The sequence below is a fragment of the Nomascus leucogenys genome, chromosome 19 (assembly GCF_006542625.1).
Source record: "Nomascus leucogenys isolate Asia chromosome 19, Asia_NLE_v1, whole genome shotgun sequence".
Taxonomy (NCBI): Eukaryota; Metazoa; Chordata; class Mammalia; order Primates; family Hylobatidae; genus Nomascus; species Nomascus leucogenys.
Window position 1 is genome coordinate 70,448,917 of NC_044399.1, and position 19,331 is coordinate 70,468,247.

The 19,331-nt window shown below is 56.5% G+C and overlaps 1 protein-coding gene across 4 annotated transcripts; it reads left to right on the forward strand.

The window, feature by feature from the left end:
* The first annotated feature begins 5,570 nt into the window (after positions 1–5,570).
* On the forward strand, positions 5,571–19,322 carry NEURL4 (neuralized E3 ubiquitin protein ligase 4). 4 transcript variants are annotated; one of them, XM_030799468.1, is made up of 29 exons: positions 5,571–5,896; positions 7,067–7,511; positions 7,721–7,786; positions 7,942–8,240; positions 8,403–8,514; positions 8,608–8,696; positions 9,239–9,311; positions 9,479–9,743; positions 9,993–10,174; positions 10,488–10,573; positions 10,698–10,860; positions 10,956–11,154; positions 11,245–11,321; positions 11,406–11,484; positions 11,846–12,021; positions 12,103–12,234; positions 12,961–13,106; positions 13,184–13,411; positions 13,512–13,610; positions 13,698–13,859; positions 14,048–14,212; positions 15,739–15,897; positions 16,273–16,452; positions 16,591–16,678; positions 16,774–16,881; positions 17,021–17,165; positions 17,380–17,492; positions 17,568–17,733; positions 18,623–19,322. In XM_030799468.1, exons 1-29 carry the CDS (start codon positions 5,615–5,617, stop codon positions 18,825–18,827), a joined length of 4,689 nt encoding a protein of 1,562 aa, XP_030655328.1. In that variant the 5' UTR covers positions 5,571–5,614; the 3' UTR covers positions 18,828–19,322. The 4 variants fall into 4 exon arrangements, with proteins under 4 accessions (XP_030655328.1, XP_030655330.1, XP_030655329.1 ...); XM_030799469.1 differs by having other exon boundaries at positions 5,598–5,896; positions 11,846–12,015; positions 18,623–19,314; XM_030799470.1 differs by lacking the exon at positions 7,721–7,786.
* Positions 19,323–19,331: the final 9 nt, after the last annotated feature.

The window sequence follows — 19,331 nt, forward strand, 5'->3', positions numbered from 1 at the left end:
TTGTCCATGTGACTCTGGATCCCCTAGAACCTCCCCACTCAGCTCCTCTACCTCCCTGGCCAGTGTAAGCATCCCCTTGCCTCTGCCCAGGCTCAGTGTGCCCGGCTGTGCTTGTTCTGGCTTGAGGAGTTGGGGTTGCTTCCACTCTCCCTCTCTGAACTCCTTGGGCTTTGCCAGCTCAGCCCCCCAGCCACCAGCTGGACACCACTTGAGACTCACTGTCTTTGGAGGACAGAGAAATACCTGGAGTGGGGTGACGTGGCAGAGAGGAGTTAAGGAGGAGGCATGGAGCCAGTGGGTGATGCCAAGCTGGAGGGGGTCCCAACTGCTTCTGAGTCTCCCTCGTTCCTCTCCTGTCCAATGTGGACCTTGGACTTGAGGCTGTTCAGGGCCTCTCCTTCCACCTGTTGCTGATGTACTGGCCTGAAAGAATTGGAGGGCTGGGAGATGGGAGCTTGCCAAGAGACAGCTCCAGGGAGATGGTGGCCTGGTGCCCTCAACAGGCTGCAATGGTGTCATTGTCACCATCAGGGAGCTCTCTGTGGCCTTGTGATCCCTAAAGGGGCCTCCCATGTGGTCCAGTAGGTGGACCTCAGTGCTTACGGGGTTCTCAATCACCTAGGTCAAGCTTGTGGAGCCTAGAATCAGTGATCAGGGCTGGGGTACCCATCAGGCTGTGGGTTCCCAGCCCTCCTGCCCCCTAGGCTGGCCTGCCCAGGCTCTTACCATCCCGATGCTCATCTTCCATGTCCTCTACAAGCTCTGGGTGGGAGCAGGACCTCAAGTATAGTCCTTTGCTATCATACTTCTTGTGCTGCAGAGTGATCTCCTGCCCCAATATGATAGTGGCCACAGATGGGGGGACTGATTTCTGTAGGTGGAGGAATCTGAGGAATCAACCAAATGAATCCAAGTCTTCTGGCCATCTGGTGTATCCATGCCTCCCAGGTGTCTGTCGTGGGCCCTCACCACAGGGGAGAAGCTCAGGCCCCAGATCCTCATCTCACTGACGTCTCTTACCCTTCCCATTTGAGAAAAACTTCAGTGACCACCTCCCCCCATGGTTGTCTTGGACTTTTGTCTATTTTTTATTTATTTTTTGAGACAAGATCTTGTTATGTTACCCAGGCTGGAATGTGGCATTGCTCACGGCAGCCTCAAACTCCTGGGCTCAAGCTATCCTCCCACCTTAGCCTCCCCAGTAGCCTGGACTGCAGGTGAACACCACCACGCCTGGCTAATTAAAAACAATTTTTTTTCTTTTTCTTTTTCTTTTTTTTTTTGTAGAGACGAGGTCTCCCTATGTTGCCCAGGCTGGTTTTGAACTCCTGGCCTCAAGCAATCCTCCCAAAGTGCTGGGATTACAGAAGTGAGCCACTGGGCCTGGCCAACAAATCAGCCCCCAATCAGACTTTCTGTTTCTCAACAGCCAATAACCTCCGGGGACTATCCTGAGTGGGGTCCTTCCTCCAGCTGCCCTCTTTCTTCCCTGGGGTTACTTCCCAGCATTACCTCCCTGTCAGGCAGCAGAGTCTTGGGCTGATAGCCACTGAGGAAGACAGACTGTGGTACAGAAGTGAGGAACGGGCTCTGGAATACCACCCCCTCTAGTCCCTGGAGCCCCCCCATCGCTAACCCTGGGCTTCAAGGATGTGCCTCCGGGTGACCAGGCCTGGCTCATCTTTGGCTCCGCTGGCTAGTTCTCCTGCCCAGCCTCTCTGAACAGGCCTGGGCTGTGGGTCCAGCATCATGCCTTGACTGCCACCGCTGATACTGATAATACCACCATTGTCATCCTCGTCCTCTTTATCCTCCAAGGGCTGGTTTTTCTGAGCCTTGAGACAACTTCCCTTTGTCATAGTGTGCCTTGCGGCGCTTGTCAAAGTCGGTGGAGTCTGTGACCGTGGTGAGAGCTTGGCTTTCCCACTGCACTCTTGCCAAAGGCTCGCTCCACCTCCCCGTTTCCATTCAGTCCACAACCCTCATCTCATGTTGTGGGCGAAAGATTACCTAGGTGCCAAGGCAAGAGACAGAAGGCACAAACTGTTTCAGTATAATAAAGAAATAGTTAGAATAAGAATAGACATAATACAAATTAGATATAGAGATGATCATGGACAATTATCAATCATTATTATAAACATTATTAATCATTAGCTTTTAATATTACTTTTTGTTGCATTACTAATATAACCTAGGAATAACCGGCAGCTATAGGGTCAGGTGCCGAAGGGACATTGTGAACAGTGACCTAGAAGACAAGAGGTGAACCTTCTGTCACGCTCACATAAGGGCCGCTTGAGGGCTCCTTGGTCAAGCAGTAACGCCAGTGTCTGGGAAGACACCCGTTACTTAGCAGATCGCGAAAGGGAGTCTCCTTTCCTTGGAGGAGTCAGGGAACACTCTGCTCCACCAGCTTCTTGTGGAAGGCTGGATATTATCCGGGCCTGCCCGCAGTCATCCGCAGGCCTAAACCCCTCCCTGAGGTGCTGTGCTTCAATGCTCACGCTCCTTGTCCACTTTCATGCTCCTCCCATACTCCTGGTTCCTCTTTGAAGTTCATAGTAGATAGCGGTAGAAGAAATAGTGAAAGTCTTAATGTCTTGGATCTTTCTTATCAGTGCATAGAAGAAAATGCTGACGTATGCTGCCTTCTCTCTCTACGTCGGTTACCTAAAAGGGAAGGGCCCCCTGTCCTGTGATCACGTGACTTGCTTCACCTTGTCAATCACTTAGAAGATTCACCCTCCTTACCCTGCCCCCTTGTCTTGTATGCAATAAATATCAGCATGCCCAGCCGTTCGGGGCCACTACCGGTCTCCGCGTCTTGGTAGTCGTTAAGACCCAGGCCCAGCTGCTTTCTCTTTATCTCTTTGTCTTGTGTCTTAATTTATTACAATCTCTCGTCTCCGCATACGGGGGCGGGGAACACCCGCCAAGCCCCGTAGGGCTGGACCCTACATCATGTGTCTTGGAAAAGTTGTCTGCAGGCCCTGAGCTCCTGTCAGCACAGTCCTGGCGGAACCTGGGGCAGATACTGTCCATCATGGCAATCCTGAAGTGGTAGGAGACTAGTTGGGGGCATCGACAGAAGAAAATAGCAATGGGGACAGGTGGTAAACGAGGCCAAATTGGCGGACCCCCGCCCCCATCCAGGCCTGATGGAAATTGTAGCACCTCCCATTGCGGGTGTCAGAAAGCAGATCCGCTGCAGACCTGAATTCAGGGCTGAGGGAAGAAAGAGGCCCCACACCCCGGCTGTCTCTGGCAGGACTCTCACCTCTCTGGGATTCACTGAGCAGGAGGAACCGGCAGAGAGGTCCTCAAAATTGTCCTGCAGCCTGCAGAGGAGGGGGAAGCAGCGCCGGGAGGTGGGGGTCAGGCAGTATCCAGTCCCTGAGGCTCTCTGCCTCCTCCACCTGTCCCCTCCTTTAAATAGAGAAGAATCTCTGGACTGAAGGGTTGGGGCTGAGGGCTCAGCACCTGTGGTAGGGAGTGTTGGGCTCATCCACCATCATAAATCCATAGTCCTTGTCAGCAGGGTGGTAGGTGGCCAGGATATTCATCTCGTCCCAGTGCTGAGACTTCCTTCTGGGGCTGGGGGAGGAGACCATCTAGTGACCCCCCAGATAGGCCTCCCTCATTTTCCCAGTCATTCAAAACAGTTTTTTTTGTTTGTTTTTTGTTTTGTTTTTGAGATGGAGTCTCGCTGTGTTGACCAGGCTGGAGTGCAGTGGGGTCAGACTTAATGATAATCACAGTCCTGTGCAGCCACGGTTTACGGGGCACCTGCTCTTCTCCCGAAGGCCTGGAACCTGGGACTTCCCACTCAGTTGCCCTCACCTACTCTAACTCTTCGTTCTTAAGGCTCTGCCCCTTTCCCTTTCCTTCGGGCTCTGACCCTCCGGTGTCCTGAACCCTCCTGACTCTGGGCTGGCTGCCCGCAGAGCTGGGCTCCTTACTTCTCCACATTGGGGGATTTCTGCATCAAGTTGGAGCTGTTCTTTCGTAGGATGCTCCGGGGCCGGTCCTGTTGGGAGTTTTGGGGGTTCAAGCAAGTTGACCCAGAGTGCGGACTGCACCCGGGGCTGTTAACCTCTTGCCCTGCAGGCCCCCCAGGCCCGGGGCTGGAAGCCCTGGATACACTGGTTCGAGGCCCGGGGATGTTGAATCCACCAGAGTTCGTGCCAGACCCAAGGCTGTGGTTCGCAGCCTCCCCTGGGTGCTGACTGGGCCCGGAACCAAGGACCATTAGCCCCCCGGAGGGACAGCTTGAACCAGTACTGCGAGTTACGGAGCCCCCTGAGTGCACGTGGGGCCCAGAGCCGTGAAACAAGACTACTCCGGAGGGCTGCCCAGCGTCTGCCTCGACTCCTCTGACCGCTGCGGGCACTCCTCTGGCTGCCCCTCCAGGGGAAATCCCGGTTGAGGCCGCTAGCAGCCCCTAGGGACTCCACCTTCTCCATAGCCCCAAGGGGGGGCCGGTCTCAGCGATCGTGCCCCGCCTCCCGGCTCCACGTAGCCCCGCCCCCGGCCCCGCCCCCACCGCTGCCAGCGAGGGGATGCTTGGGCTCAGTCCGGGGTCCACTTCTCCCCTGCTCCCGAGCTGTGGCGGGCGGAATCAAAACTATATAGAGACTCGGGCTGGGGGTCCCTCCGCTCGCCCCTTTCCTTTGTGTCCCACCCAAAGATTTTCTTTGGGCAATTTGTTCCCGCCCTTCTCCCTCACCACTCTCATCCAAACCAGGCAATCCCAGTCAGGGGGCCAGGCCAGGAGCCTCGATTGTGACGTCACGGTCCTCCAGCTTGAGTGTGAGCGTCGGGGAGTTGGGCTGGGGGCTTGTTAATGGCTCTAGGGGAGATCTTTTGGGGTCGTCAGCGCTGTCGCTTGCAACTGCCTGTCGGGGCTTCTTTAGACTCTTTGTGGCCTTAACATGGAATAGTTTGGTTGAGTTGGAGTTGAGGCTGGACTTGACTTGAAATATCAGCGAGCTTCCCCCACCGCCGCCAGTCGGCTCGCTCAGCCAATCAGGAGAGGTGTGAGGCAAAGTGGAAGGATTGCGGCACTGTCGCGAGACACTTCGGTGTCAGCGGGGTGGCGGGCAGAGACTTTCACTTAGACTTTCACTACCGCTTCTCTGGGTCCTCCAGACTCGGCTCACGCTACTTTAGAGCGTGCATCCCGAGGGGAGACACCCCCCTCTTGCCGTAAAGCGAGTGCTTCAAGGTGTCACCTCCCCCTAGCGAGGGCGGGGTCGTCGGTGCCGCTGTCGCAAAGCAGAAAGTGTTTGGGCTCCAGTACCCCACCGTCGTAAAGATGCCTGCGGTGGGCGTGTCTTTCTCCCACTGTCGCAAAAGCTCCCCGCCCAGGTCTTCGTCCCCCTCGGAGCCACTCCGTCACCTCGCTATGCCGTAAAGCGAGGCTCTCGACCCCGTGTCCTTCTGTTCTCACCGTGGTCGTCCCCAGCTCCTAGCACGGGCTGCTTCATTGCCCGGCAGTGCCGTAAAGCATACCTGGCCTCAGGCCCCGGTCGTATCCCTCAGAGTGTCTGCCCGCCGCGGTTGCCACGGTGCCGCCAAGCGCGGCTGTCGCGCTGCCCCGGTGTCAGAGGAGATGGCGGCGGGGTCGGGTGGGAGTGGGGGCTCTGGGGGAGGCCCTGGACCGGGGCCGGGCGGGGGTGGGGGCCCCAGCGGGAGCGGCTCGGGACCGGGGTCCAACGGGGGTCTGGGCAGCGGCGGGGAACTGCACCCGCGCACTGGGCGCTTGGTGAGCCTGTCGGCCTGTGGGCGTACAGCGCGGCGGCAGCAGCCGGGCCAGGAGTTTAACCACGGGCTGGTGTTGAGCCGAGAACCCTTGCGCGATGGACGCGTCTTCACCGTCCGCATCGACCGCAAGGTGCAGCGCTGGTACCGCGGAACCGAGATGTGGAGGGTGGTGGGAGGCGTCTAGAGGGAGACGGGGTAGGACAGCCAAGGTAGCCCACATCGCCGGGCACCGAGAGGGAACAGAAAGACTATAGAGCACCAGGGGGCGGTCAGGAAGACAGTATGAAGCAGAAACATTCAGTTTGAAGAGGACATTAAGAGCTTGAATTTTCTCAAGATCCAGAACCAGGGAAGGGACACGAGGGCTAACCCACTAGAATGGCTGGGAACAGACCTCCTGGTACAATTTCTTGGGCATGGGGGATGGAGAGATGTCAGAGATGTGATGGCAAGTGAAGAAAGATGTCAAGGAACGAACAAACCTAATCCCAGCCCTTTGGGAGTCCAAGGCGGGCGGATCACTAGAGTCAGGGGTTCGAGACCAGCCTGGTGAACGTGGTGAAACCCCCTCTTTACTAAAAATACAAAAATTAGCCAGGCATGGTGGCGCGCGCCCTGTAATCCCAGCTACTCTGTAGGCTGAGGCAGGAGAATGGCTTGAACCCGGGAGGCAGAGGTTGCAGTGAGCTGAGATCATGCCATTGCACTCCAGCCTGGGCAACAGAGTGAGTGAGACTCCATCTCAAAAAAAAAAAAAAAAAAAAAAAAAAACAGAAGAAACCATTTAAGGACACACTCACAGGCTGTGCCAGAAAGATAGGTGAGGAGAAAGATCCAGGGTGAGGGAGGTGTGTGTGATTCAGTGAAGAGGCCAGGCTCACAGAAAAAGAACTTGGAAGGAGATTGAATCTGGGTAGAGCCTGATCTTTGGAGAGAATTAGACCGGGGAAGGGAATGAGTGATACACAAGAGCAAGAGGTGTGGGTATAGGAAGTAGGTGAATTTGGATGGTTGGAGAGCCAGAGACTAGGAAAGTTAGAGGAGGCAGGAAGCTGGAACCAAGGAATTTGTGCTTGGCTTGGAAAGGAGTGATGTAGTAAACACTGAGTAGAAAGCAGAGTTGCTAAAGGAAAGTCCAAATAATTACCGAGACAGAGTCCAGGAAATCACTGTCTGCATCTCTGGATTAGTGTTCCAAGAGACAGAAAGCCAGCTAGCTGTCTGAGAGGTGGGAAGATATGGTGGCCTGTGGAATGGGGTGTGGCCCATTCTAAGCCTCTGCCCAATACCCCTATCCCAGGTCAACTCCTGGAGTGGCTCCATTGAGATTGGGGTGACAGCGCTGGACCCCAGTGTGCTGGACTTTCCAAGCAGTGCCACGGGGCTGAAGGGGGGCTCGTGGGTAGTGTCGGGCTGCTCTGTGCTGAGAGATGGACGCTCTGTGTTGGAGGAGTATGGTCAGGACCTGGACCAGCTTGGCGAAGGAGACCGCGTGGGCGTGGAGCGCACAGTTGCTGGGGAGCTTCGGCTCTGGGTGAATGGGCGGGATTGCGGTGTGGCTGCCACAGGCCTGCCCCCTCGTGTCTGGGCCGTCGTGGACCTTTATGGCAAGTGCACCCAGATCACCGTGCTACCCCCTGAGCCAGGCTTCAGCCCCCCTACTCCCATCCCCACACCTCCCCTCGAGTCCTTGGCCCCCACTGAAGACTCTGCCTTGGTTGAACAGGGGACCTCTGCAGATGAAGGTGAGAACACAGCTAGGGCAGTGGTGGTGGGGTGGGGATGGAATGGGGGAAATACAGTGACAAGACAGGCTGGGTGTGGGCAGGGCCACCCTGATCCTCAAGTCTGTTGAATGGGAGAGCAGGAGCTAGAGGATGGGGGGGTCTCCTGGCTATAGGCCCTGAAGCAGGGACTGAACCCTTATTCCCCTCCCATCCCACCTGGTCCCCAGCCTTCATGGTGTCCCCAGCGCAGGCCCGGCCGGAGACGTTTCCTAACAGCCTTGAGTCGCATAATGGTGAGGGCTTTGGGGAGGCCCTGGGAAGGGGAGTGGGAAGTGAGGTGGACAAGGGAGGGCCCTCAGGAGAAGGGGTAGGGAGAGAGACACCAGGTCTGGGGGTGTAGAGCCTCATCCCAACTTCCCAGCTTCCTTCTTCCATCCTGCTGCTGTAGACTTTGCCAGCATGGAGCTGTCTGAGGTGGTGAGCAACACCATCCTGTCTGCCTACAATGGAGGGCTCCTGAATGTGAACCTGAGCTCCCCACCGGCAGGGGAAGGCCTGGGGTCTAGCGGTGCTGCCACCTCGCCCATTCTCACTTCCAACGATGCCCTGCTCTTTCATGAAAAGTGCGGGACCCTCATCAAACTCAGCAACAATAATAAGACAGCTGAGCGCCGGCGACCCCTGGATGAATTCAACAATGGGGTTGTCATGACCAATCGCCCACTTCGGGACAATGAGATGTTTGAGGTGTGCAAAGTCCTGTGGTCTGGTTGGTGCCTTACCCCTGGGAGCTAAAGATGGGGCTCGACCCTTGGTGCTAGGAGGGTAGGCCCTGGGGAAGAACCAAGGGCTGAAGGTCCCTTTCTGTATTTACATTCCCTGCTTCTCCCTTCTGTCCCTCAATGCCAGATCCGTATTGACAAGCTTGTTGATAAGTGGTCAGGCTCCATTGAGATTGGGGTCACCACCCACAACCCCAACAGTTTGGAGTACCCAGCCACCATGACCAACCTCCAGTCAGGTACCAGCCCCGGGCAGGGGCAGGGGTGCAAGCCTGGTGTTGCTGAGGGGAAGGAAGCCCCGTACCCAAACCCAAGTGTCCACTGTCACCCAGGCACCATCATGATGAGCGGCTGTGGGATCCTGACCAATGGCAAGGGCACCCGCCGGGAGTACTGCGAATTCAGTCTGGATGAGTTGCAGGTGAGGGTGGGGCACAGATCCTTGGGCCACTTTCAGCAGAGCCACAGGTAGTCTCTGTCCCTGCCAGGGCACCAAGCAGGGTCTCCTATGTGACCTAGAGCCAGTCCCTGTATCTTCTACCTAAAGGTTCCTTCCTAGAAGCCTGAGTTGCCCAAGAGTTCAGCACTCAGATTTTGGAGTCAGATGGTTGAATTCCTCTTCCTGTTTTCCCATTTGTAGGGGAGAACCGGGGCAAGAAGCTTATCCTCTTTGATTGCTCCCCCACCTCCTGCAATCTCTAAAATGAGCCTACGAGTAGTACTTATTCCATAGGTTGAGACTTGCAGAAGCTGATGTTTGTGAGGTGGTTTAACTCAGTGCCTGACTTACATGGAGCATTGAAGGAAATGTGGAGATTGTCATGTCTGGAAAACAAGGACCCAGGACCTGTCCTCCGGGATGGTCTGAGACTCTGGCGAATACCTTCTGGAGTTGTTCCTGTGTGGAGTGGGGTGCTGACCAGGCCTCAGGACTCCTCTGAACTGTTTTTCTTCTTTGATTAGGAGGGTGACCACATTGGCCTCACAAGGAAGTCCAACTCTGCCCTACACTTCTTCATTAATGGTATCGATCAGGGTAAGGGCCGCCCAGAGAGAGTCTCTGGGCCGGGGCTTTCAGTGGGGCTGGGACTGGGGGCTGTACCTCATCCTCCTGCTTCTCTTTGGTGCTTGGTCTCCCTGTGTTTGACTTTCTCCCCTCATTCTCCCTGCCCACTCCCACACCCCCGTACCTTCCTGCCACAGGAGTAGCGACCCCCTTGACGCCCCCAGTGGTGTATGGTGTGGTGGACTTGTACGGGATGGCAGTGAAGGTGACCATCGTCCACAATAACAACCACAGTGACCGTCTCCGCCGGAACAACGCCATCCTGCGGGCGCTGTCCCCCGAGGGTGCTCTCCGCCGTGCTGCCCCTGCCGCCCAGGCAGAACCTGAGCGCCTGCTCTTCCACCCCAACTGTGGGCAGAAGGCAGCCATCACCCACGAGGGACGCACTGCCCTGAGGCCCCAGTATGGCCCATGGGGTGGGGAGAAGCCTGAAGAAGGGATTCTAATGGGAGGGGGGCGGGGCAAGGAAGTGGAAGGCAGAGGGAGCCTGGTGGGGGCAGCTTCCTGGAGGTTGAGCTTTAGTTCTTTGGCTTGGGGCAGTGAGTGTTCTTTGGCTTGGGGCAGTGAGTGTTGGCAGGCATTGCTGGGCTAAGCCTTTGCACACTGAGAGCATGTGTTGGGGATCTGACTCTCCACTTGCTGTGCCCTCAGTGCCACCGATGACTTCAATCACGGCGTGGTGCTGAGCAGCAGAGCCCTGCGGGATGGAGAGGTGTTCCAGGTGCGCATCGACAAGATGGTGGACAAATGGGCTGGCTCCATTGAAATTGGTGTCACCACCCACAACCCTGCCTACCTCCAGTTGCCCTCCACCATGACCAACTTGCGCTCTGGTGAGCTCCCAGGAAGGGCAGGGACAGGATAGGGTTTTGGGGGGAAGCTATCCCCAAAGCCCTGGCACTTGTTCTGCAGCTCCTTTTTCACTTGTCATTCTTGTGACCACTCATTCAGTGGCTAGAGAGTGTCCCATGGGCAGGGCTGTGGCTGTCTTGGAAGCTGCAGAGTTTTCTTGTCCTGCTCAGGGAAGAAATCTAGTCATCAAAGAAAAGGCAAGGTGGACTGTGGGCTCGGGAGTTCTGTGGGCGCTGCTGTGGAAAGGAGCCCCGCATTTCCCCTCATGTCCCCTACTGCTCCTTGTCCTCCCAGGGACCTGGATGATGACTGGGAATGGGGTGATGCACAATGGGACGACCATCCTGGATGAATACGGGCACAACCTGGACCGCCTCAAGGTGGGAAAGTGGGTGCGCCGCCTGGCGGCCACAGCGGGCATCACAGACACCGCAGGGCTGATGCAGGACCAGCCCCGGCAGGAGCTCTGCCTGACTCCTCACTCCAGCACCCCCTTCTTCCAAGGCAGGGGACACGGTGGGCGTGGTACGGCGGGAGGACGGGACTCTCCACTTCTTTGTCAATGGGATGACTCAGGGCCCTGCTGCCTGGAACGTGCCCCCGGGCGTCTATGCTGTCGTCGATCTCTATGGCCAGGCGGCCCAGGCCACCATTGTGGACGACGTGGGTGAGGGCCGGGCTGGGCTGGGGCCGGGGGTTAGGGTGGCCTTGGGAGGTCTGAGAGACACCTAGAGACCTGATAGGTGATGTCCACTTTTACAGAGGTGCCTCCAGTTCCTGAACCACTTCCTGAGGGGAACAACCAGGTGTCTCCAAGCTCTCCGTCCTCAGGGGCCGGGGGCTCTGACCTGCGCTTCCACCAGCTGCACGGCAGTAACGCAGTCATCACTAATGGGGGCCGCACTGCCCTCCGCCACAACTGTCGCAGCGAGTTTAATGACGCCATTGTCATCTCCAACCGGTCAGTCTCTCAACTTTCATGTCTCCACCTTCCTCCTGCCCAGCCTCAGCCACACAAGTAGAGCCTCTCTGATCGCCAGTCTCCTGGCAGGGCCCTGCGGGATGGAGAGCTGTTTGAAATTGTCATTCAGAAGATGGTGGACCGCTGGTCAGGCTCCATTGAGGCTGGTGAGGGGCGTCTGTGTGTGCTGGGGGCTGTTGGATGTCTGTGCCTTAGAGGATCAGCCTTGACTTACCCCTGCCTCCTCCCAGGAGTGACTGCTATTCGGCCTGAAGACCTGGAATTCCCCAACACCATGACAGACATTGACTATGACACATGGATGCTGAGGTTGGGCTTCCTGCTTTGGGGACCAGCTTGGGGCTGGGTGGAGCTGGCTGGGATCAGGGAAGCAAGGTTTGGGCCTGTGGTGGCTGTGGGTAGTGACAGACCTAGGGGATCTACCTGTCCCCTCCCCTTGGATTCTGGTAAGCCCTGCTCAGGTCCACAGGGGCTCAGTCCTCCTTCATCTTAGGTAGTTCTTGCTTTTTCCTAAGGGGATCCCAGGAACAAAGGAGATAGGATTGGGCCTTACGCCCAGATCAAGACACCAGCCCAAGCCATTGGAGGGTTCTGACAGACAGGGAGTGGGCAGGGGCCAATGTGAAGTTGAAGTTGGCAGGCTGACTCACCCCTTCTGCCATCCCCCTAGTGGTACAGCCATCATGCAAGACGGTAACACGATGCGCAACAATTACGGGTGTGACCTGGATGCGCTGGGCACAGGTGCACGCATTGGCATGATGCGAACCGCCAAGGGCGACCTGCACTACTTCATCAACGGCCAAGACCAAGGCGCCGCCTGCTCGGGCCTGCCTCCGGGTAAAGGTGACTATGTGGCTTTCAGCCTGCCACCCTCAGCCCAGACCACCTGGCTGTCAGGCTTCTGACCTTCCCTCTCCTCCCCAGAGGTGTATGCGGTAGTCGATCTCTATGGCCAGTGTGTCCAAGTGTCCATCACCAATGCCACCGGCCCCATGGACAACAGCCTGGCGACCAGCAACACTGCCACCGAGAAGTCCTTCCCACTGCACTCCCCAGGTGCGGCAGCAGGGCGGGGGCTGGACGGGCTCTGCTTGCCTGCTGTGCACCTGAGGAGTAGGGTTTCCAGGTTAGAGAGGCTGTGCAAAGACGGTTTGCTGGGGTAGCTGCCGGCTCCAGGGAAGGGACAGCCCACGGTGGCAAGCAGCCAGTGAGGGGGAGGTTACACCTGGTACTTAGAGCCTGGACACTTCCCTGCCACCAAGGGGCCAGGACACTGTAAGCTGAGCATGCCAGGTTTGGAAATGGGCCTTGCTGTGGTGAAAAGAGGTATCAGGGCCGGGCGCAGTAGCTCACGCCTGTAATCCCAGCACTTTGGGAGTTCAAGGCAGGTGGATCGCTCGAGCACAAGAGTTTGAGACCAGCATGGGAAACATGGCGAAACCCCGTCTGTACCAAAAATACAAAATGTAGTCAGATGTGGTGGCATGCACCTGTGATCCCAGCTACTTGAGAGGCTGAGGTGGGAGGATCGCTGGATCCCAGGAAGTCGAGGCTGCAGTGAGCCATGGCTGTGCCACTGCACTCCAGCCTGAGTGACAGAGTGAGACCCTGCCTCAAAAAAAAATACAATAAAGAGGTGTCAGGAGGCCCTGAGGTGTAATGGCAGATGGCAGATGCAGTGTTGGTGTCCCCATTTCGTTTCATCTGAAAGCTTTGCTCTGTGTTCTGCCTGAAGCTCGCTGCCTCAATCCTACCCCTTCTTCTGGTGCCATCTTTTCACAGTGGCTGGCGTGGCTCACCGATTCCACAGTACTTGTGGCAAGAACATCACTCTAGAGGAGGATGGCACGAGGGCAGTGCGTGCCGCTGGCTATGCTCATGGCCTTGTCTTCAGTACCAAGGAGCTGAGGGCTGAGGAAGTCTTTGAGGTAGGCCATAGCGATGTGACAGAGGGGCTGCGAGGCCCATCACGACAGGACCCGCTCATGTTTTCTCTGTCTTATAGGTGAAAGTGGAGGAGCTAGATGAGAAGTGGGCAGGTTCCCTGCGGCTGGGGCTGACCACACTAGCACCAGGGGAGATGGGACCCGGGGCAGGCGGTGGAGGCCCAGGGCTGCCTCCTTCCCTGCCAGAGCTCCGGACGAAGACCACTTGGATGGTATCCAGCTGTGAAGTGAGGCGTGATGGGCAGCTCCAGAGGATGAACTATGGCCGGAACCTAGAGAGGCTGGGGGTGAAGTGGCTGGCTCCAGGGACAGGGGAGGGGTTGGGAGTGGAGGTGGCAGGGAGAGGTGGGCTGAACATCGTTTGTCCTTGTCCTACCTTGTTCCTAGGTGGGGAGCCGTGTGGGTGTTCGTCGGGGGACAGATGACACGATGCACATCCTGGTGGATGGAGAGGATATGGGGCCTGCAGCCACTGGCATTGCCAAGGTAGACCTGAACGCTTCCTTGGGTTCTGGGAGGATGGTTGAGGTCTTCTGCTGATCTCTGATTTTCTGGGTCTTGTGTGCCTCCCAGAACGTGTGGGCTGTGTTGGATCTCTACGGGCCAGTCTGCAGTGTGTCAATTGTCAGTTCCACGAGGCTGGAGGAGTCAGAAGGCACCCAGCCTCCTTCCCCCAGTTCAGACACCGGCAGTGAGGGCGAGGAGGATGACGAGGGCGAGGAGCATGGCCTGGAAGTAAGAGGCTGCAGCACGGTCTGCTGTGCACATGGATGGGCAGTTGCTGGGCTGTTGGATGCCAGGCCTTTTCTGGGTTCTCTGATCGTTGGGTGGAGGCTCACACTCAGGGTCTGTGCAAAGTCCAGTGGGGTGGGTTGGTCCTGGCATTGGCAACCCATGCAGCTCAGTCCCTTCCTCCACACCAGGGCCAGAATGAAGTGGGTATTATACCCACCACCCTCGAGTTCCTGGAGAACCATGGGAAGAATATCCTTTTGTCTAATGGGAACCGTACGGCCACACGGGTGGCCAGCTACAATCAGGGCATCGTTGTCATCAACCAACCTCTGGTGCCCCAGCTGCTGGTCCAGGTGGGTTCTCTCTCCCTATCCCCAGCTTCTCTCGCTCCACAGTGACCCATGGCCAACCCTCCTGAAAGGCCTTTTTGGGTGGAGAAAAAGAAAGCAAGCCACTTGGATGAGCTTCCTAGGCATTTATTCATAGCCTGTAATGGGGGTCATCAGTCCGTTACCACGAAGTCCCTACCTGGTGATTGGTGAGGGAAGCAGTAGGGACAGGCTGGAGGAGTCCAAGGGAAATGCCTGATCCTATATGTGGGAGCAGAGAGGGCTTTCCAGAAGAAGGTGCCTTTTTGCTACAAACTGAAAGATATGTGAAAGTTAGCCAGGTGAGCCCGGGTGCGGTGGCTCATACCTGTAATCTCAGAACTTTTGGAGGCCAAGGCAGGCGGATCGCTTGAGCTCAAGTTCGCGACCAGCCTGGGCAATACAGCGAAACTGTGTCTCTACAAAAAATACAAAAATTCGCCAGGCATGGTGGCACGAGCCTATAATCCCAGCTACTCGGGAGGCTGAGGTGGGAGGATCGCTTGAACCTGGGAGGCAGAGGTTACAGTGAGCTGAGATCACGCCACCGCACTCTAGCCTGGGAGACAGAGCAAGACCTTGTCTCTAAAAAAAAAAAAGAAAAAAAGGCCAGGCGCAGTGGCTCATGCCTGTAATCGCAACACTTCGGGAGGCCGAGGCGGGCGGATCATGAGGTCAGGAGATCGAGACCATCTGGCTAACACGGTGAAACCCCGTCTCTACTAAAAAATACAAAAAATTAGCCGGGTGTGGTGGCAGGTGCCTGTAGTCCCAGCTACTCGGGAGACTGAGGCAGGAGAATGGCTTGAACCCAGGAGGCGGAGCTTGCAGTGAGCTGAGATTGCACCACTGCACTCCAGCCTGGGCAACAGAGGGAGACTCCGTCTCAAAAAAAAAAAAAAAAAAAAGAAAACTAGCTAGGTGAAGGAAGTCCTAGGAATAAGAATCCTTACAGAGGCAACAGCAAGGTCAAGGCTCAAACAGCGTTTTTTTTTTTTGTTTTTGTTTTTTTGAGATGGAATTTAGCTCTTGTTGCCCAGGCTGGAGTGCAATGGCACGATCTCGGCTCACTGCAACCTCCACCTCCCGGCCTCAAGTGATTCTCCTACCTCAGCCTCCCAAGTAGCTGGGACTACAGGCATATGACACTATGCCTAGCTAATTTTGTATTTTTAGTAGAGACGGAGTTTCACCATGTTGGTCAGGCTGGTCTCAAACTCCTGACCTCAGGTGATCCACCCGCCTCAGCCTCCCAAAGTGCTGGGATTACAGTGTGGGTCACCGTGCCCGGCTGATGGTTCTTTTTTTTTTTTTTTTTTTTTTTTAAGAAAAAAAAAAAAAAAAAGAGGGAAAGAAACAACTAAATTAGCGTTTTCTGGTCCTTCCAAGCATAAGAAAAGGCAGCATCCCAGGCCACATTCTGGGAGGTGCAGTATTCCCTCCCTGGCTGGGGTGGGGAGCCTGGTTCTTCCCAGGAGGCTGTGATTATGGAGTAGTTCTTTCTTCCCCAGGTGCGGATAGATTTCCTAAACCGACAGTGGACATCTTCCCTTGTCCTGGGAGTCATCACCTGTGCGCCTGAGAGGCTCAACTTCCCTGCTTCTGCCTGTGCCCTCAAACGGGCAGCCTGGCTGCTGCGGGGCCGTGGGGTCTTCCACAACGGTCTCAAGGTGAGTAGGAGCCAGAGAGAAGGAACGGGACCAGGTCTGTGAGTACGGAAGGGCTGGCCAGAAGGGAGAAGTGGGCCCCTAGCCTTGAAGGTAGGACCACAGGTGTAAAAGGGGGACGCTAATGGGCAGGCAAGGGTGAGTGGCATTGCCTGGTCAGTCTTAGGCCTGCTGCTTCCTGCGGTGTCCCTGCCATTGAGAATGTGCCAGTTTTGGGGAAGGGGAGGGGCTCTAGGTAACTACAGTGGGAGGAGAGCCTCGGCAGTGGGCAAGTGTGGAGGCAAAGCCAAGGCACTGGCAGCAGGAAGCAGAGCAAAGGGCGGAACAGCTGCTGCAGTGGAGTCTGACCTCTGGAAGACAGCCGGTCTCTCCTCCCAGATCTGTGAGAAGTTTGGGCCGAATCTGGACACGTGCCCTGAAGGCACCATCCTGGGACTGCGGCTGGACAGCTCTGGGGGGCTGCATCTCCACGTTAATGGGGTGGACCAGGGGGTAGCTGTGCCAGATGTGCCCCAGCCCTGCCATGCGCTTGTGGACCTCTATGGGCAGTGTGAGCAGGTTAGTGGCAGTGGGGGCAGGGAGGAGGGGTACCTGAGAGTCTGGGCCGTCCAGGACAGGGAAAGTCTCTGTTCCAGGGAGGGATCAGCAGGCCCTGGGGTCTGACCAAGCTCTGTCTGACTACCCTCTCCCCTGCAGGTGACAATCGTGAACCCTGAGCCAGGGTCTGCCAGTGGGAAAAGTGCTGGAACCCAAGGGGACATGGAGAAAGCAGACATGGTGGACGGTGTGCCAGCCCAAAGGACCCAGCTCCTGCCCCTACTCCCCCGCCCCCACCCTTCTAGCCCAGCTCCTGTGACCTGTGCCCCTCTGCTCCCTCAGGTATCAAAGAGAGTGTGTGCTGGGGTCCACCACCTGCCGCTAGTCCTCTAAAGAGCTGCGAGTACCATGCCCTTTGCTCTCGCTTCCAAGAACTCCTGCTGCTTCCTGGTGAGTCCCACAGTCCCCCAGAACTGACTTCATTCCCAGGGCCAGGCCTAGAGCCTTGGAGAGCAGCTGGAGGGTGCCAGTGTGGTTGAGATCAAGGGTGGGAGCCACAGCACCAAGCCTGCTACTCACTGTCCTGCAGAAGATTATTTCATGCCTCCGCCAAAGCGAAGCCTGTGCTACTGTGAGTCTTGCCGGAAGCTGCGAGGAGATGAGGCCCACAGGCGCAGAGGGGAGCCTCCCCGGGAATACGCACTGCCCTTTGGCTGGTGCAGGTTCAACCTCAGGTACATATGGGCAAGGTCATGCCTTTCCCCTACTGTTTTCCCCCTGGAGAAATGGGGATTCCAAGAGGGTGCATGGAAGAAGTAATAGAACTTCCTGTCCAAGGAAAAGCCAGGAAGTGCCAGGAACTTCCTGTCTAAGGAAGAGCCTCGTGAAGCTCCTCCACTGGGGAGTCAGTGGCCTTCGTTCTATCTGCCCCGCTTGTCCACCTCCTAGAGTGAATCCCCACCTGGAGGCTGGGACACTAACCAAGAAGTGGCACATGGCATATCATGGGAGCAATGTTGCAGCTGTACGGAGAGTGCTGGACCGAGGGGAGCTGGGAGCAGGTACTGCAAGGTGGGCTGAGCCTGGTGGGCTGTGGAGGAATAAAAAGGGCTATCCTGACCCAGTTCTCCTCCCAGGTACTGCCTCCATCCTGAGCTGCCGTCCTTTGAAGGGAGAGCCTGGGGTAGGGTTCGAGGAGCCTGGCGAGAACTGTGCACCTCCTCGGGAGGAGCAGCCCCCTCCTGTGCTGCTTTCCCCCTCCCTTCAATATGCTGGGGCGGAGACCCTGGCCTCCAAAGTGCAGTGAGTACTGGGAGGGGTGGGGAGAGGTCTCCAGGGGCTCAGATGGAGAGGGCCCCAGCGCAGCCACTGGGATCTTCATGATTTGCCCTCCCCTTTTCTCATCTCGTCTTGCTAGCTGCCAGTCTCCAACTCAGCCCTTTCTTCATTCATTGAACAAATACTACTTATATACTCTTCTAGTGGACAAAAAAAGGAACCTTGCTCTTGTGGAACTTCTGCTTTTTCTCTCTATAATGTTCATACCTAATAAGTATTAATTGTTTATTTATTTATTATTTATTTATTTATTTATTTTGAGACGGAGTCCTGCTGTGTCACCCAGGCTGGAGTGCAGTGGCGTGATCTCGGCTCACTGCAACCTCCACCTCCTGGGTTCAAGCGATTCTCCTGCCTCAGCCTCATAAGTAGCTGGGACTACAGGCACGCGCCACCAAGCCCGGCTAATTTTTGTATTTTTAGCAGAGACGGGGTTTCGCCATGTTGGCCAGGATGGTCTCGATCTCCTGACCTCGTGATCCGCCCGCCTCGGCCTCCCAAAGGGCTGGGACAGGCGTGAGCCACCGCGCCCGGCCAGTATTTAGTATTTTTAAAGGTAATAAGTAAGGACTATGGAAACAGAGAAAGAGTGGGGCGGAGACAGCAGTGCGGTTGGTGTGGGCATCTTAAGAAGGTGGGAGAGATTCGAGCAAAGGCTTGAAGAAGGAAGTGAAGGGTGTAGCTGAGCAGGCTCTGGGAGGAAGAGCATTTCAGGTAGAACAGCTAGAGCGAAGTTCCTATAAGGTGGGAGTATTTCCTAGGTACAGCAAGGCTTGTGTGGTTGGAACAGACTTTGCAAGGGGGAGTTGATGGGGTGAGAGGCTTCACTCCCCTATTTTTTCTTGTCTGACAGATTCCGAGACCCCAAATCCCAGCGGACGCACCAGGCTCAGGTGGCATTCCAGGTGTGTGTGCGCCCTGGCTCCTACACCCCGGGACCCCCTTCCGCTGCTCTTGGAGAACCTCCTGACCCTCACTTCAGTCCAGCCGAACTTGAATGGGTCACTAAGGAGAAGGGGGCCACACTCCTCTATGCCCTGCTGGTACGGGTGGAATGAGGGGTGAGACACCACTACTACAAGCACAGTCGGGCCTCGGGCCCATGGACTCTGAGTGGCGACTGCCTCCACCTCATTCCCGTGACTCGTGGCATGCGCAGGTGCTGGAGCTTGGCAGCCGCGCAGGAGCATGTAGGCAGGCTCTCAGATGTAGGTGGCAAGTGGCACAGCTCCATGTCCGGAGGCCCAGCACTTCGTCTGATGGGAGGAGCCGGGGGAGCCCAGCTCCAGGCCCTGGTACCCCTCTTCATGCACTGATTTGGGGAACATGACTCCCTTTTACTCCCCTACCCCACATCACTTAATTTATTTCCGTTTTTGTTTCTGGTTACTGTGAATCCCAGAGGAGTCTCTCCCTGTGCCCACATGAAGCTGCTTTTTCCGGGGCCACCGGGCGGGAGTGGGGAAGGGTGGGCGCACGGAAGATGGGGGCCTCTGTACAGTTGTTGCTGACTCTGATTTCTAAGGAGCCAATAAACACCGTCTCAGAGCCTCCGCCTCGGC

Coding starts and splice junctions, on each gene's coding strand:
- NEURL4 (XM_030799468.1), top strand. CDS start 5,615: ATGGCGGCGGGGTCGGGTGGGAGTGGGGGCTCTGGGGGAGGCCCTGGA. Junction 10,574..10,697: donor ACAACCTGGACCGCCTCAAG/GTGGGAAAGTGG, acceptor CCTTCTTCCAAG/GCAGGGGACACGGTGGGCGT. Junction 17,734..18,622: donor ACCCTGGCCTCCAAAGTGCA/GTGAGTACTGGG, acceptor CTTGTCTGACAG/ATTCCGAGACCCCAAATCCC.